Raw genomic sequence first — 18,608 nt, 5'->3', positions numbered from 1 at the left:
TTAAAGTATATTCCCTACTTCTAGGATTGTCAACTGGTAGAAATGCAATCTTTTTCTTAGGCATGTGGAACCTCAAGATTGACCTGCTTCGACTCTGCTTTTGTGGGTTCTCAGATGACTGATGAGGCCAATGTAGGAACCACAAACTCTTCCATAGATGGGGCAGAATGTGCCTGACGAGGTGAGCATGTGGGTAGTTTGTGAGGGGGAGCATTCCTTCCCCTGGGCTTCTGTATATCCTGATGTATGCACTCAAGGTTCTCAATGCCATCCCAAATACCCCTCCTCCACCATGAGTGTTCTTGGACCCCAGGACTCCCAAGAATTAGTTGGGTTGTTACATTTTTTTCAAGAAGGCTTTAACCATGTCCTTGAATACTTTTCTGTCTGTCAATCACTCTGCATGACAGAGTTTGGAATAAAAAGGGGGAGGTTTCAAGTGGATAACAGATATGTATAGCCTTTGGGTGAGGGATACCAAAATAGGGAGGGGGTTGGAGAGAGTGATGGAAGAGGCTGAGAAAGAGGGCATGCTTCTCTGTGTGCTTTGCCTGTGTGCAGGTGCATTAAATCTATGGAGCAGAACCAAATCATCTCGGACTCTCTTGTGTTTGGACCAAAATCTCATTTTATCAGACTCCAGTCGTTGCTGGTGCGTAAAAGCCATTCCACGTTAAAAAAATTCCACTCACGGATATCTCCTGAAAATAAATCACCTTTGCTCCTGAGGGACTACCTAAGACAACATTATGCCATCTATGCCTACAGCAATGACTAATGTTGTATTGGTAAACTTGGAATAGATGCCTATTTATACAATCCTCTAAATCATTAAAGAAAAGTTGGACCCGTTATGAGATGGGACGTGTCCCAATTACGTGTCTGCTTCTACTGCTGACTTCCAGCCAATTTCTCAACGTTGGTTTACATCTTACAGGCTGTATCAAGCTCCCACAGCAAATAGACCCACAATAAATGTCAAAAAACCTCAATGTGATGTAAATCGTTAACTGGGGAAGAAGTTTGGTCTTTCGATCTCTGACCTGATTCAAGAACTGATTATTTAAATACCGTGTGTGTGATGATAATAAAAAATAACAAATGTAGGATGCGGAGTGATATCGCGAGGAAGTTGGCGAAACGGTTGGACGCAAGCGTAACGGATTACGTAATCACGCACGTAGCTTTCAGAGCGTGGGCACCGGCAAGTCTGTAAGTTGTGGCCGGGTCTCAGGGACGGAAGGTCGGGAAGCATTTTCTTAAACCCGAGACCGAGGAAACAGAACCCAGCAGGGAGACAGGAGGCAGCGGAGTCGAGCTTCGGCAGCCTCGTACCTCAGCGGCGGGTGTCTCCTGCCGCTCAGCTGTTTTGGCGGCTTGAGCGGGCTGGTGGACGTTGCAATTCCCTATTGGATTCCACAGCTGTCAATCGAAAGTAGGAAGGTCAATACGTGATTGGTTCCTCGCTTGGTATGTGGGCGGGGTTAGATGGTCGCAAGGAAGAGGAAGGGTATAAGGAACGGTAGGTTGTGTGCCTCCTGAAGTCTGCTATGCTGTTGTATAGGGTAACGGTTGAATATGTGTCTCGTTCAGTTTTCTCATCCTTTCATTCTCTTCAATAATTCTCAGCCTTGAATGTATAATATATTGGAATCCACAGACCTTTGGGGTCGCAATCATAAATGGGTTACCTCTCACCCTAAGACTCTTTCCTTGTTTGAGACCAGAAGGCTGCAGAAACTCCAAAACATTTTTTTCTGTGCCCTATCCAAAAGAAACTTTTCTTAGATCCATCTCTCATTCTCTTCTAATTGTGAGTATTATATCAAAATATTTTTTATATAATTGTCTCCTTTTAACTTTACTGACCTCCAACCCTCCATCCCAGTGCTCCCTAGTTTGGAAACAGGATAAAACAGTTTTTCAGCAATGAGATTACCTCTCACTCTTCCAAACTTCAGTGCATGTTACCCAATCGTACACAATTTCTCTTCATTGGGCAGCACCCCTCCTCTCTGGAATTAATCTAGAGAAGGCTGAGGAGAAACCTAATAGAGATCCTTACTATTTAAGAGAAAGAAAAAAAACTGCTATATATATAGTGCCCTTCAAGATATCACAAAGTTCTTCACAGACAACTATGTACTATTAGTGTTTTTATGTAGGAACTGTGACACCCAAATTGTGCACAGCAAGCTCCTCCAAAACAGCAAAATGATAACAACCAGATGATCAGTTTTTAGAAATGTTATCTGTGTATTAGTTAGGTATAGAAATGATACTGTTTGTGGGAAAGAACAAAACTGCAAACTTCGAGTACAGTATTGTTAACAACTACTTAAAGAGCGATTGGAATATGGAGTATGCAACTTCAAATGTTGGTTGAAACACAGTGTTAATGTGTTTAAAGAAAACCAAATAGATGCATGAATAGAAAAGGAACAGAATGTTATAATGAAAGGATGAAATGAAGGAGGAGGCACACATAAACATCAGTGTAGACCTTTTGACATGAATGCTCTTTTTCAGTGCTGGTCATGTTAGAATCATATGAAAAAAAGAGACTTGCAATTATATGCAATGATGGCCTCAGGATCTGCTGAGGCTTTATACAATCAGTGAAGTACTTTTGAAATATGGCCATTGTTGTAATAGGAAGAGTGGCAGCCAATTTGTGCACAAGTAACCACAAATAACCACAAATAATTTCCACAAATAACAGGAATAGTCCACTTTTAGTTTTAGTGGCCAGGATGCTGAGTATAACAACCCTGCTCTGGAGATAACACCGTGAGATCTTTTATGAGATTTAAAAAAGCAGATGTGATCTTGTTTTAAGCTCGCATTTGAAAGATGATGGTGCAACACTCCCTCATTACTGGATTGAAAGTGTGAGCTGAGCACTTTTGTGTTCAAGTGTTTGGGACTTGACCTCCAAATCTTCTGATTCAGAGGTGAGATTGTTGCAAAAGAGTGCTATCAACTTATTGTGCTTATGCTGTCCTTTGGAAGAGCTGTCCAGTTAAATTTTCAGGACAAGTCTACAAATGAATCATTCTCAAATACATTTCAAATTACCCCTTGAACGTTCCTAAGAAATCTGCTTTTACATCATTCCAGGCTGTGCTTCCAGATCATCATCAATGTCCAAGTGGGGGGAGGGGGAGAAATCCCCACTTCACATTGATCTCAAGATATTGCTCCATTGAAGGAGGAAACAGTTTCTTCCTATTTGCTCTTTGCAGAACCTTCAAGCTTTCAACACACAAATTAAAGCTTAATATTCTCTGCCCTCATTCCTTGTATGATTTTGGCAGAATTCTACTCTTACCAAGGCCTTGCTTCTTCATCAAAGTATAATACCCAGAATTGTATTTAACTTGCACACAATAATGTAATTCCTTGTGAAGACAAGGGGAGCTGAATTGACTTCCATTTTAATAATCATGGTACCTCTCGTCTTCCCTTCAGTGAAAAATTAGTTCCCCTCCTGCCTGACGACTAGCTCCATTGAGAAGAAGTGAACTATCTGATGCTTTGTGGTGTATCATAACCAACTCCTCTCCCAGTTTATAGAATATCACTGGTCCTGTGTCTGGAGTGAAAACCATTTAACACAGAATGGCTTGGATTCAGGAGGCAGAGCTGAACTTTGTGGAGAGGTTGTGTGCATCCATTTTAAAGGTAAATGTGTTATTTTCTTTTCAAGGAGAGGGAAAAACAAGGGATTCCACTAAGCTGGAAAGTTTTTAAAAATAACTTCATTGTTGTACATTTATTTGCCCTGTCAGTTCTATGCTTGAGTAGCTAGAGTTGATGATTCCTGAGGCATAGCTCCTCTGTTCATTTGGATTGGAGCATTGGATCCATTAAAGAGTGGATGCAGCAGAATTGCTCCCAGAAAGTATAGTCATTGCATGTGGTCTGTGTCACTGCTATTATGTATTATTACTGTGTACATAATTGAGTATAAATATGACCTATGGTAATAGTCATGTTACTGAATTGATATCCAAGAGACAAAAAGAGAAATGATGGAAGAACTCAGTCTGTAAAGCAGCATCAGTAGAGAGAGAAACCAGTTAATGTTTCAGGTTGAAGATCCTTCATCAGAACTGAGAAAGCAAGTTAGTCTGAGTAACAGAGGAGGTGGGGGAGGGTAATGGGTAGAACAAAAGGAATGTCAGTAATAAGGTGAAGTGATGGACAGCCATTGAATGGACAATTGAGCACCATTGTATGTGTAAGATGTTGACAATGTTGTGAAGTCTGGGTAAAGTATTATCTGGCCTATGGGATATGCTGAGTAAGCTGGAAAACACAAGTGAAGGAGAAAAAGGGGGAAACGAAGGCAAGAATAAATGGCCAGTCCTGATATAAACAGAAAGAAAGCAAGTTTTCTGAAATTGGAGAATTTGCTATTGAATCCTGCAGGCTGAACATACCCGGGTGAAAAGATGAGGTGTTGTTCCACAAGCTTACAGTGGGCCTCGTTGTTACAGTGCAGAAGGCCATAGACAGAGAGGTCGGAAACTTCAGATCTGGACTCAGAACTTCAACTTCTCGCCATGGATGCTGTCTGTCGTGCTGAGTATTTCCAGTACTTTCAACTTTCATTTCAGATTTCCAACATCCACAATGTTTAGCTTTTAATAATTTTTGAAGGATGCGGGAGATCTAATTTCTGTTTGCAGGTCATAGCCAAACTCAAATCCTGCAGGTCACTGAGGAGAAGATTATTCACTGCATATTGGGCAAATGCTCTAGCCATGTGTTCTGGAGTTCGGTGAATGGTTTCTTGCTGTGAGACACCACATCCTTTATTAAAAGTATGTGAATAAGTAGTTGTTTTACAGTAGTGATTTCAGGAAACAAACATTTTGTCCTGTTCTGTAGATTGGTCCCATGCCTAAACACGTGGCCTTCATCATGGATGGGAATAGACGTTATGCACAGAAATGTCGAGTAGAGAGAGAACAGGGCCACTCCCAGGGTTTTGAGAAACTGGCTGAGGTAATAAGCTACGTTCATGTGTCATTTTCTCATGTCAAATACTTTTTTTGGCATTAGTGCTTAAGAACACCTGTTCTTAATAATCAGGTGATGTGGAAACATCTAGAGAGCTTCTGATTTCCACAAACTTAAACTTCTGATTTTCAATTCTTCTCTTATGGAAGCAGCAAATTTCCCTTAGAATACTGTCTGGGCACGTGAAGTGCTTAAAAAAACAGAAGTGTTATTTTTCAAAAATTAAGCTTGGATTCAGCAAACAAAATATCAGGAACTCAGTGCTCCCAGAAAACCATTAACTTCATGCCTGATAAATATCATATGCTTTTGACTGATTACCCGGATCTGACAGATTGAACAAAGACTCCAGATAATACAGATATGAGATCTAATAAAATCTTCAGTAAGAAGTGTAGGCAAGACTGGGTGTTTTTGTTTTTTGACAGGGATTGAAATTATAGGTGTTACACTGAAATTATACCAGGTTGGTGTTCTTTCGTAGACTCTTCGGTGGTGTTTGAACCTGAATATACGAGAGGTGACTGTTTACGCTTTCAGTATTGAGAATTTCAAGCGCTCCAAAGAGGAAGTGGATGGGCTAATGGAACTTGCACGACAGAAATTCACAAGACTCCTTGAGGAACAGTAGGTTTTCAGGAAATTACCACATTGAATAACTACACAAATCCAAAAATGGGTTGCTGCTGTGGCATCCATCACACAACCAGAGCATTTTAAAATTTTTTTTTTTGCTGCTTTTTTCAGTAGTATTTTGGTAGTGGTCCTGTTCCTGAACGTTAGCCATTGTACCTGTCATTGGGGCCCATACACCCTGTCCTGTTCATCTTCCAAAATTTACTGCTGGTTCCATGCTGAGGAGTGGCAAAGCATCCAGCAGCAATGATCCTGGTGACTCAGTGGTACATAACTCCTGTTCATGAAGGAGGACTCCAGCTCATAGTCTGATCATATCTCTGGGTTACAGAGAAAATTATCAGCTACAGTTCTTGCTCCTAATCATTATTGAGCCATCTCTGGACTTTCTCCTTGAAGCTAGAATCCACTGGTATCTATGTGTGCATTAACACTGCTGAAAGTACCAGTGAATGAGGAGATTCTCCTTTTAACAGGGGAAGAGTAGAACATTGTTAAATTTTCACTTTTAATTTTGATTAGTTAGAAAGTACTGTCACATTTTTGGTACATAGAAGCTGGGATAGAAAATCTCTTGCAGTAATAGAATCTGCATTATCTCATTGAATTCTCTTTAATTTTAGATATGGAGTATATATGTTCCTGCGGTATTTATTAGCAATGAATAAGTTGCTTTAATTTTTGTCCACAAGGGAGAATTTGAAGAAATATGGTGTTCATATCAGAGTCCTAGGAAACCTGACCTTGTTGCCTGTTGATATTCAGGAGCTGATTGCACAGGCAGTGCTGGCAACACAGAGTTATAACAAGTAAGAATGTTTACTGTGCGTGGTGTGTGGCTATTTGTGTGTGTGTGTGTGTGTGTGTGTGTGTGTGTGTGTGTGTCTCCGTCCCTATCTAGCCCTCCAGCAGGAATGGATCTGGTTCCATTAACTGTTTGGCTCTATTTCAGATGTTTCCTGAATGTGTGCTTTGCGTACACCTCTCGGCACGAGGTCACCAGTGCAGTCCGTGAAATGGCGTTGGGAGTTGAGGAAGGGTTACTGAGGCCCAGGTAATAATCCTTCACTATAGGCACGCAGAGGCAGAGAGAGGTTAACTCTCCCCATTCTGTGGGAGGTGGTGTCTACAGTTGAGCTGAGGAAGGTTGGAAAGATGTTGGATAGTACCAAAGGGAGGTGGTGAGGATAAGAATGAACCATGAGGATTTTGGTGGGAGTGAAAGCCGGACAATGTTGAGACTGGTGGAAGAGGGAAGGGTGCTCTGCAGTGTTGGGGATAGTGTTATGGGAAAGTGGTAGTTGTGATGTCTGTGCAAGGGAAGGGATGGTTGGGTTAAGGATTGGGGATGGAGGGGCTGGTTAATTTTGAGTCTGTGGTGCAGTTGTCAGTGATGGTGCACTTCAAAGGTGTTGCAATGGTATTTACTGCCCTATTTCATGGCATTAATCTTGGCTCTTTTGTGTTTCAGTGACCTCTCTGAAGCTCTGCTGGGCAAGTGTCTGTACTCCAGCAGTTCCCCAGACCCAGACCTACTGATCCGGACATCTGGAGAGGTTCGTCTCAGTGACTTCCTGTTGTGGCAGGTAAGGATCTGACATGGGAACATTGCTTTATTCATTTATTATAAAGTTCAATTGTACCATTCCATGAATTTCTGCTGTAAATGCATTCTGTGTTTAGGAATCATGCATTTTGACCCTCTATTACAAGATTTTTTATAAGTAAATCAACAGGACATTCAGTACTCAGGATCCCAAGGAATGAAAATTCTCATTTTCCAGATGTTTGTGAAACATGCAAAAATTAATCCATTTTGGGCTAAACTCCAATCATCTGAAACAGAAAGCATTGCTATTAGAACATGTTAAAGCACAATCCAGCTTTGTATTCTGTGGTGAAGAATGCATTAAACACCAGCTCTTTAATTTTGTTGATAACTTGCTTTTTGTTTGCTCTTTTAAACATAATTGTGGAATTGGTTTCATTGTGGATACTAAAAGAAAACATGAACAGGAAGTGGGTCAATTAGTCCCTCAAGCAAAAACAGAGAATGCTGGAAATACTCAGCTGGTCAGGCTGCATCTGTGGGAGGAGAAAATGAGTCAACATTTCAGGTTGGAGATCCTTCATCTGACAGTGTGGCCTGACCTGCTGAGTTTTTCCAGTATTTTCTGGTTTTGTTTTAGATTTCCAGCATCAGCAGTTTTTTAAAAAATTTAATTAACCCCTTAAGCTTGCTGTTTCATTCAGTGAAATCATTGCAGCTATTACCTAACTACATATCCCTTAATATCTTAGGTTAATTAAAGATGTATCATTCTCAGTTTTAAAATTAAATATTGAGCTAGCTTCAAATGGCACTTACAGATGAGGGTTCCATAGCTTTACCACACATTGGAAGTACAGGTTGAAACTCTCTAGTCTGGCACCCTTGGGATCTGACCAGTGCCAGTCCAGAGAAATTGCCCCTGATCATCTTCTGAGCAGAAATGTTTTTAAGTATAGCCGCTCCCTGGGTTACGCAAGGGTTCTGAGAACTGACTGTAATCTGAAATTTCCGTAAGTCAGAAATGTTGTTGGTTGAGATAACAAAAGTAGCACTGGTTGGTTAATTAGCTACAAATTAGTACAGATTATAGTTAATTTTGGATCTTAGTTAAATCTTAGTTAGAATCAGTTAATTTGTACTGATCTGTACTACAGACCATGGGAGTTGCAGGACCACAGAATGCTGGACCAGAGTTTCAAGCTGTATATTTTTTCTTAAGTTTAAACCTAATAGATCTGGCTCTAAATTTTAGCACACGTCCCCCAGTCACAGATTCTCCAACCAAACTTTTGTTACCAGAAACTTGGATAAGCAATTCACTGTCCTGTCACATGAGTCATTAATAATTTAGTGAAAAGGTGTGACAACAATACAGACACTGCTAGTCACTCCTATGATCCCAATTCTGCCTTCTGCTCAGCTAATTTGTGACTAAAGCAAAATACTTCATGGGTATGAAATAAAAACAGAAAATGCTGTAAATACCCAGCAGGTCAGGCAGCATCTGTGGAAGGAAAAACAGCTAGTGTTTCAGGTTGAATACCTTTCATCGGAACGAACCAGTTTCCTAACGAGTTCAATTAGTCTTCATTTCCACAAGTTTCACCTTTAGCTATTAATCTCTTACGAGGGACTTTATCAAGTGCCTTCTGGTTGCTCTTATGAATAATGTCTATGGTCTCATCTCTGCTGCTACTCAAAAAAAATACTTTGGATTCCCTTTTATGTTTGCTGCCAGTTTTTTTTTGTTCTTGTGCTACCTCTTTGCCTTTCATCTTTTTTACTTCTGCTATGCATTTCCTATCATTTTTCTAGTCATCCAGAGAGTCTGGCTTTAATTTAACCTTCCCCACAAGCCCCATCTGCCCCCACCCCCTCCCACCTTCTAATGGGAATGTCTCTATACTGCAACTAAAGCATCTCCACTGTAAAGGCCACCCATTGTTTTATTCCTGTTATTATTAATTGTTTATCTACTAAGCTTTGAGTCCAATTTATTCTGGACTGACCTGTCCTCGCCCCATTGAAATTGACCCTTGAATTTTTTTTTAACCTTTGAGTGGTCAAAGGAAAGCTTTCCAGATATCTGTAGTGATTCTTTGAAAGAGCAATCCAGTTGTTGCATTCACCAGATTTCTCCTTCAGCTATACTCTAACTCTTCCAAAGGCCACCGCAGAATCTCTATCCGTCACCCTTTCAGGCATTCCATTTTTGTTTTTCATTGTTTTAGTCATTATCTCCAAGCATTAGTTAAATGGTGATTGTTTGCCTTTACAGACTTCATTTGTGCTGCCTGGCCTGCTGAGTTCCTCCAGCATCATAGTGTTTTTCATCTAGATTCTGCCATCTGCAGTCCTTTGTTTCTCTTTCATTAGTTAAATAGTGATCGTTTGCCTTTACAGACTTCTCATTCGTGTTTGGTGTTCCAACCTGTGTTGTGGCCAGAATATTCTTTCTGGAATCTATGTCAGGCCATCCTGCAGTATCAAGTCAACTATCCTGCCCTTCAGGTGAGTGCTCTTCACTCCATGGAATGAATTGCTAGGATTTGTTAGAGGAAGGGTAGGGGGGCAGTGGAGAGGAGTGGGGAATGGGACTTGAGAAAGAGGAGCAATGAAAATAATGCAGTGCGGTTTCTTTGTTACCTCTGTCCTGCAAGATGCACTGAAACCAACCCAAAAAAGGTTCCTCGGTTGAGCAATCACTCTACATAGAGGATCTTAATAACGTTTTAAACAAATTCAGCATGGATCTAGGAACCTTCATCATCTGTAATTCAGTTGTCTGAAGAGGATGAATGGTAGCAGTCTTGCTCTGGGATGGAACTGTTTGAGCTGTGTAGAATTGGTCTATGCTGGATGACTTCCTCGTCTGGTTTTTGTAGGGTTTACCGTTGTTATTTACACATTACTGCCCACCAAATGGATACTGTAAGTTCGGCTTTAATTAACATTCACAGAATCATCCAATGTATAAATGTATTGACATCTATCAAATTTGTTTTGCATGTGAAACAAATTATCTTTTTATTTTGTAGAAAGCAAAAATGTTGCGGGATGCAGCATATCAGCAGCAGCAGTTGGATGTAGATCGCACCTGTGTACTGGAGCAGACACAGCCTTGCACAGTAGGGGAGATGGGAGGCACAGAGTGCAAACAGGAACTAATCCTAAAGTACACCAGAGAGCGGGAGGAAAGAGTCTCCAACTTTCTACTGGAGCTAGAGAACAAAAGGAAAAAATTCCTCACGGACCTTGTGCAGGGCTCTTCACCATTTCTACGTGTTTAGGCCTTACTAGCTCCACAGATAAGACAACAGAATGAATATCCATTATGTGAGTGAAAGCCTCCATCATGTATCTGTGGTGGTACTGATGTTGTTGGTCCAGATAGCTCCACTATCCATTAAGCACAGAGTTATGAATTCAGGATCTCCTCCCTCTCCATTCCTGTCTGGTAGGTTTCTCACTCTGACTTATGGGTGAGTGAAATGTGGCTGCCTCCACAAAGAAAAAAATTATGTCTTGGTACCTCTCAATGGAAATACAAACTGCATATATTTAAATCCTGCAGCTACATTATGTTGTTAAATTATGATGCTCTACTGATATGGAGGTTGCATAAATTGTTAATTTTCTAGTGTTTGGTGAAATGGAAACAGTGTAGGAGCCAGAGTCTTCTCTGAAAGCCTGGTGCTAAAGATAAAATGTTATGGTGCTCTTGCCCTATAAGTGGCACTCTGACTCCCTCCCAGACAGCAATACTTTAACTATGTTACAAACAAGGTCTGACCCATGCTGGCAATCTGCCATTGGCAATGTAGCCCATCAGTTGTTAGCAATGTAAACTACATTCCCAGCAGCGGTGATCTGTCCTATATCCTTCCCTCACAAATGATTTGGAACAATCTGGCAATAGCGCTGTTACCAACCTCTCTTCCCCCAATAGTGAAACTTGCCCCCCTGGCACCACCATCACCAAGCAGGTAGTGCTGGTAATCCAGTAGTAGTTTGAGCCACCAAGCAGCTGTTGTGCTCCCCCCTTCTCCCATGCAGCAGTCTTGTGATGTCCTGTGATCACAATTGCTGATTGATGTTCATGTGCGGATGATAGCAAGTTCTGTAGTCCACACATTGGAACTAGAACTTGAGTTGGAATCAGTGGCATTCACGTGTCATCCAAAACCTAAACAGGGAGTAACCTTGTGGTTCCCATTTGATTGATCTTTTTCAGATGCAAACATGAGCGAGTTTGAAAGAGCATCTCTGAGAAATGTGAGGGAAAAACATTTCTAGATTCCCTTACGTGGCTGTGAATTTTTATGAGAAGTGTTTCTCCTTTTCAGTGAATCAGTATCATTATATGGTCTGCTCCCAGCATTGTCTATTCCAGCCACAAAGAGGACTTTGCCCTCAGTTTCTGCTTATTCTGTCAATTCTGAGATTAAAAACCACACCAGAATAATATTAAATTCTGTTGTGTTTTAAGTATTTACATTTTCACCAGAGTTTAAATTTATTAGTGAGGGCTGGACAATTGAGTGTAGATCCTTAACTTGATTTCTCAGGAGTAGGGGGAAAAGATAAGTCCAGGCCCTGCTGCAATCCCAAAACTGCCTCAAAGAACATAAATGGAAACAAGAGTACAGGAGTAGGACATACAGCCCATTATGGCTGCCCCACCATTAAAAAAAGACAAGGGTTGATCTTTTACCTCAGTACCATTTTCCTGTACTATGGCCAGATCCATAAATACCTAAAACTCTTTAAATCTGTGTCTTGAATATTCTCAATGACTGAGCCTTCACAGCCACTTGTATAGAGAATTCCAAAGATGCACTGTTCTCTGGGTGAAGATATTGCTTCTCATCTTGGCCCTGAATACCCCAGCTGGGAGAAACATTTCACTGCATCTACTCTGTTGATCACTATAAGAACTTTGTTCATTTCAATGAGATCATGTTGCACTCTTCTAAACATAAGTTTAGCTTAATTTGCTTAAACTTTCCTCCATTGACAGACCTGCCATCCAAGGAATCAATCTGGTGAATCTTTACAGCTAACCCTAACTTGGATAGGAAGAAAAGTGATGTACACAATATGTAAGACGTGGTCTCACCAAGATCCTATGTTATTGGCGCAAGGCAGTACCAGTCTTGTAGTCAAATTTTCAAGCAGCAAAGATCAAAATACCATTTGCTTTCCAAGTCGCTTGTTGTACCTCCATGTTAAATTTTAGTGACTCATGTAAAAGGACAATCTAGGTCTCTCGGATCTCCAATATCTTTCAATCTCTTCCTAAAGATGTGATTTCACTGGAGAGGGTATGGAGGAGATTCACCAGGACATTGCCTGGGATGGAACATTTCTGTTATGAGGAGAATTGGTTAAGCTGTTTTTTTCCCCTTGGAGCAGACAAGACTGAGGGAGGACCTGATGGAGAGATGCAAAATTATGAGAGGCATGGATAGGATAGATAATATGAAATTATTCCCCATGGTAGAGACGTTTAAGACCAGAGGTCATAGGTTTAAGGTGAGGAGTAAGGGGTTTAGAGGAGATCTGAGGAAGAATTCTTTCACCCAGATGTGGTTGATGTCTGAAGCGCACTGCCTGAGGTGGTGGAGACAGATACTCCCACAACATTTAAGAATCACCTGGACGAGCACTTCAGTTGCCAAGCCACAGCAGGCTATGAACCAACTGCTGGTATATGGGATTAGTATAGATAGGTACCTGATGTTTGGCATACACGGTGGGCCAAAGGGCCTATTTCTATGCTGTATAACTTACAATTTAGAAAAAAAAAATTGCTATTTTTTTCTACTGAAGTGAATGATTTTGCATTTTTCTGTATAATATTACATCTGGCATGTCTTTGGCCATTCACTTACTCCATCTGTATCTACCTGAACCTCTCTGCATTCTTGTCACAACCCACATAGATTCCCTTCATCCTAATTATAGATTGTCAACAGCTGGGGGCCAGCAACAATCCTTCTGGTGCCCCACTAGTCACAGCCTCCAAACCTGGAAATATTCCAGTTGGTGCAGGAGCACTACACAAGGTTGAACTATTTGTACTGTATGTCTGCCATAGGTGCCAGTTCAGTTCACCATGTGATGCTGGGAAGCAACAGGTTCACTGAACATATTAAAAGCTACGGGCTCTGATGACATCTCACTTTCAATGCTGACTATAACCTGCTGGCCAATTCTCTATTGGGGTTGCCAGAATTGGGAGGGGTCTGCCAGAACTCCTCCTATTCAACTGTTATAACAACCTAAATTCAGACATGGTCACAAGATGTGAATTCTTAAGATAAGGAAAGAGTACATGCCTAGGTTAATAGCAAGAATGTTACAGGAACAGGAGTAGGCTACTCTGGCACTGACATATCATGGCTGATCTGATAGGAACATATCAGATTCTACCAGCAGTATTCTTCTAACAGCTTGCTTATCAAGTATCTACCTAGTTCTGTCTTAAAAATTTTCAAAGGTTCTGGAACTTTATTCCACAGAGGGTGGTGGGATCAAAGACTCACAACCTTAAGAAAAAAAATGCCTGATCTGTCTTAAATGGAAAACCCTTTGGTCTTTATACAGTTCTAGATTCCCCCACAAGAGGAAACATCCTCACTGCATCCACTCTGTCAAGACCTATCAGGATCATGTGTTTCAGTCAAATCCCCTCTCACTATTTTTAACTCCAGTAGATATGAGCCCAGCCTGCCTGACCTTTCCTGATAAGACAATGTACCCATTCCAGGTTTAAGTCTGGTAAACCTGTGAACTGCTTCCAAAGCATTAACATCCTTCTCTAAAAAGAAGATCAATAGTCCACACAGTACTCCTCTTGTAGTCTATGATGCTGGTGGAAAGCATGTGGTCAATGTTTCGGGTCAGGACCCTGAGTCCTGAAGAAGGGTCCTGACCTGAAACATTGACTGCCTGCTTTTCTCCATGGATGCTGCCTGGCCTGCTGAATTCCTCCAGCATCTTCGTGTTTTTCATCTAGATTCCAGCATCTGCAGTCCTTTGTTTCTCCTGCTGTAGTCTCAATAGTTTGCTATATAACTGAAACATCTCTCTACTTTTGCATTCCATTCCTCTTGAAGTAAAGGTAATTGAACTCGTATCCTCGTATCTTGACTCCATCACGTTCCCCCTTTGTTCAGTCCCTTCCCACCTACATCCGTGACACCTTGCATGCTATCCACCACTTCAGCAACTTTCAGTTCCCTAGCTCTGACTGCCTCATTTTCACCATGGATGACGAGTACCTGTACACTTTTATCCCCCATCAGGAAGGCCTCAGGGCTCTCTGTTTCTTTGTGGATAACAGACCCGACCAGTTCCCCTTCACCACCGCCCTCCTCCGTCTGACAGAACTGGTGCTTACCCTCTACAACTTCACTTTCGGCTCCCCCCACTTTCTCCAGACCCAAGATGTAGCCACGGGCCCTCACATGGGCCCCAGTTATGCCTGCCTTTTCATTGGCTACGTGGAGCAACCCATGTTCCAAACCTACACCGGCAATGCTCCCCAACTCTTCCTCCGCTACATTGACAACTGCATTGGTGCCGCTTCCTGCACCCATGTGGAGCTCGTCAATTTCATCAACTTCACGATCAACTTCCACCCTCCTACCCTCACAAATTCACTTGGTCCATCTCCGACACCTCTCTCCCTTTTCATGATCTCTTTCTCCATCTCGGGAGACAGATTATCCACTGGCATCTTCTACAAATCCACTGACTCCCACGGTTACCTCGACTACACCTCTTCCCACCCTGTTGCCTGCAAGGATGCCATTCCCTTCTCTCAATTCCTCCACCCCTGCCCTCATGATGAGGCCTTCCACTCCAGGACACCCGAAATGTCCTCCTCTTTCAGAAAACAGGACCACCGGCCCCCCCCCCCCCCCCCCCCCCCCCCACGAAGCAGCTCTCACCCACACCTCTTCTATTTCCCGCACGTCTACTCTCGCCCCATCCCCCTCAGACACAACAGGGATAGAGTTCCTCTAGTGCTCATCTACCGCCCCACAAGCCTACGCATCCAACATATTCTCTGTAACTCCTGCCATCTCCAACAGGATCCCACCACCAGGCAGATTTTCCCTTCCCCACCCCTCTCTGCTTTCTGCAGGGATCGCTCTCACCATGACTCCCTTGTCTGCTTGTCCCTCCCCACTGATCCCCCTCCAGGCATTTATCCCTGCAATACTGCGCTAAGTGTTACACTGCCCCTACACCTCCTCCCTCACCACCATTCAGGGCCCTAAACGGTCCTTCCAGGTGAGGCAATTTCTTCACATGACTCCATCCATGTCATTTATTGCATCCAGTGCTCCTGAATACGGCCTCCTGTAACATCAGTGAGGACCCGACACAGGTTGGGGGATCACTTCGTCGAGCACCTTTGCTCTGTCCGCTGTACCAGCTGGGATCTCCCGGTGGCCGGCCATTTTAATCCCCCTTCCCATTCCCACACTGACATGTCTGTCCACAGCCTCCTTACTGCTAAGTTGAGGCTAGGCATGGATTAGAGGAACAGCACCTCGTATTCCTCATTGGTAGTCTCCAACCTGACGGCATGAACATCGATTTCTCTAACCCCCGGTAACCACTCCCCTTCCCCCCCCCCCCCCTTTCAATCTGCCCATCACCCACACATTCCTCCCACTGGTTACCCCCTTCACCTCTTTATTCCGTGCTACACTGTCCTCTCCAATCAGATTCCACCTTCTTCAGCCCTTTGTCACTTCCACCTATCACCTCCCAGCTTCTTGCATCACTCCCACTCTCCCCTCCCCCACCCTATCTCCCCTCCTCACCTGGATTCACCGCCCCACCTTTTTATACTGGCTATGTCCTCTTTCATTCCAGTCTGATGAAGGGTCTCGACCCAAACATCGACTGTCCATTTCCCTCCATAGATGCTGCCTGACCCTGCTGAGTTCCTCCAGCTCTTTTTGTGTGTTGCTCCAGATTTCCAGCATCTGCATTCTCGTCTCCAAAGGCAACATTCTGTTAGCTTTCACAAATTACTTGCTCAACCTGCATACTAGCCCTTACAGTAGTACACCCAGATTCCTCAGCATTTCAGGGCTGTGTATTTTCTCACTATAGGGATAACATGCTTTTTAAAAAATAATTCCTGCCAATATGGACAATTTCACATTTTCCCACGTTATTTTCTATCTGCCAGATCTTTGCTTACTTGTCTGTAATCACTTTATAGCTTCTTTATGTCCTCTTCACAACTTAATTTCTTAGCTTTGTGTCATCAGCAAATTTAGGAACCATGCTCCTTTGGTGCCTTCATCCAACTCCATCCTCTACACTATGAGCTTTTATTTTCTGCAATAACGTTATGGAACCAAAGCAAATCCTTTCTGATAAACTCGGTTCTTCTCATCCAAAGCACGTTACTTCTTCAAAGAACTCCAGTAAATTGATTAAACTTGATTTCCCTTTCACAAAACCCTATTGACTTTGCTTGATTCCCCTGATTTTTTTTTCTAAGCACGCCGCTATGTCTTCGGTAATAGCTTCTAACATTTTCCCAATGACAAATGTTAAGCTAACTGTCCTGTAATTTCCTGCTTTCTGCCTTTTTTTTTGAATAAAGGAGTTATATTTGCTATTTTCCAAATATTTATGACAAAGTTCACATGTCAGTCTTCAGCTCCAACAATTTGTTCAGTATCATTGCCTTGGTGATTTTAATTTTCCTGGATTTCTCCTCTGTGACTCCCAATTCATGATTTACAACTACTTCTGCAATGTTGCTTCCATCCTCTAATTGTGAAGGCAAATGCAAAATGCTTGTTTAATTAATTTGCCCTCTCCTTGTTTTCCATAATTAATTCCCCAGACTCACTTTCTATAGGAAAGTTTCTCCCTTTTGTTCATTCCCTTTTTCAAATATCTCTGGAATCTTTTACTATCTGTTTTTATAATTTTGGCTAGCTTTGTCTCATATTCTAATTTCACCTTCCATCTTAATTTTTTAGGCATTTGTGGCTTTTAGTTTAATATTCTGAACAATCTTTTGACCTTCACCCATATGCTTTTTTTTAAAGATTGTTACTATCTTTAATCGTAATGGGTCCTGCTCCTTGAAATTTTTTTCTCTTGTTTAAAAATTCTGTGTATACTGGTATGCTGGGTAACCTGTGAAAATATCCCATCAGCACAATATAACTAACTGCTTCTCTAAGCAAGATACTCCAGTACATTTAGAATCCTGGCATGTAGGTGATAATATGAAAAAATGCCCAAGTATGTCCTGTCTATTTAAAAAAAATAAATCCAATCCAGATAATTATTGCCCAATCAGCCTCCTCTCAAAGTAAAGTGATGAATGGTGTCGGCGACAGTGTTGTCAAATGGCAATTATTTAACAACTTGATTACTGATGTTCTCGTTGCATTTGGACAGTGCAACTCAACTACAGATCTCATTACATTCCATGATTCAAACACAGACAAAGCATCTGAATTCCAGGGCTGAGGTGAGAGTGACTGCTTCTGGTATCAAGGAGTCCTGATGAATAAGCATTAAGCAGGATACTTCACTGGTTGGAGTTATGCATCACACCAAGGAAGAATGTTGTGGTCTGGAGCATTTGCTGCAATTCCTTAGGACACTTGTGTTGTATACAACCCTCTTCAGCTGCTTCATCATTGATCTTCTTTCCATCATAAATCAAAACTCCTCAGAAAATGAAGCAGTCCATTACTGCATGCAGCTAGACAGACATATTTGGGCATTGGCTTGTAAGTAGACAGTAAAATATGCACAAGAAAGATGCAACAAGAGAGGAAATAAACATTTACGCTGGATAGTCAACAGCACTGTCGGTGTCAAGGCCCCCTCCATCAGCATTGACCAGAAATTCAACTGGACGTGACATATTAACGAAGTGACTGCCTGACCGGACCGGACGTCCCTACCATTCACATCCACTTTGGCATCTTTCGCCCCTCATCCCTTTGCCCAACATCCACCAATCCCCGCAAGCCTACCCTCCATTCACTAATTCCCCCCCCCCACCCAGTGGTTCTTCCCCCTCCCCACCGGTTCAATTCCCCAACACCGATTCATTTCCCCCCTTCCCCCACTCACTGGTTCATTTACCCCTCCCCACTGGTTTATTTCCTCCCATCTCCACTGGATCATCTCTCCCCCTCCCCCCCCCCGTTCATTTCCCCTCCCCCCATTCATTCGCCCCACTCATTCCCCCCTCCCTCGGGCCACCCGCCACCATTCACCGTTCCCAATCTCTCTCTCCCCCCCCCCTCCTTTTGCCGCCTATCACCTCCCGCCGCAGCCTCCCGTGCCCACGTGACTGCTCTGACCAATGAGATCCGTGTTCGGG

At 42.4% G+C, this 18,608-nt stretch overlaps 1 protein-coding gene across 7 annotated transcripts; it reads left to right on the top strand.

Annotated features, from left to right (window-relative positions):
* The first annotated feature begins 1,183 nt into the window (after nucleotides 1–1,183).
* On the top strand, nucleotides 1,184–15,124 carry dhdds (dehydrodolichyl diphosphate synthase). Of its 7 annotated transcripts, none has more exons than XM_052036576.1 (9): nucleotides 1,184–1,435; nucleotides 3,577–3,684; nucleotides 4,897–5,013; nucleotides 5,513–5,655; nucleotides 6,357–6,473; nucleotides 6,617–6,718; nucleotides 7,136–7,250; nucleotides 9,620–9,727; nucleotides 10,255–15,124. In XM_052036576.1, exons 2-9 carry the CDS (start codon nucleotides 3,622–3,624, stop codon nucleotides 10,504–10,506), a joined length of 1,017 nt encoding a protein of 338 aa, XP_051892536.1. In that variant the 5' UTR covers nucleotides 1,184–1,435; nucleotides 3,577–3,621; the 3' UTR covers nucleotides 10,507–15,124. The 7 variants fall into 7 exon arrangements, with proteins under 7 accessions (XP_051892536.1, XP_051892532.1, XP_051892535.1 ...); XM_052036572.1 differs by having other exon boundaries at nucleotides 3,570–3,684; XM_052036575.1 differs by having other exon boundaries at nucleotides 1,184–1,443; nucleotides 3,570–3,684.
* The last annotated feature ends 3,484 nt before the right edge of the window (nucleotides 15,125–18,608 follow it).

This window comes from Pristis pectinata, chromosome 22 (genome assembly GCF_009764475.1).
Source record: "Pristis pectinata isolate sPriPec2 chromosome 22, sPriPec2.1.pri, whole genome shotgun sequence".
Lineage (NCBI taxonomy): Eukaryota > Metazoa > Chordata > Chondrichthyes > Rhinopristiformes > Pristidae > Pristis > Pristis pectinata.
The sequence above is the reverse complement of the archived record's forward strand: the minus strand, read 5'-3'. Positions and strand labels throughout refer to the sequence as shown.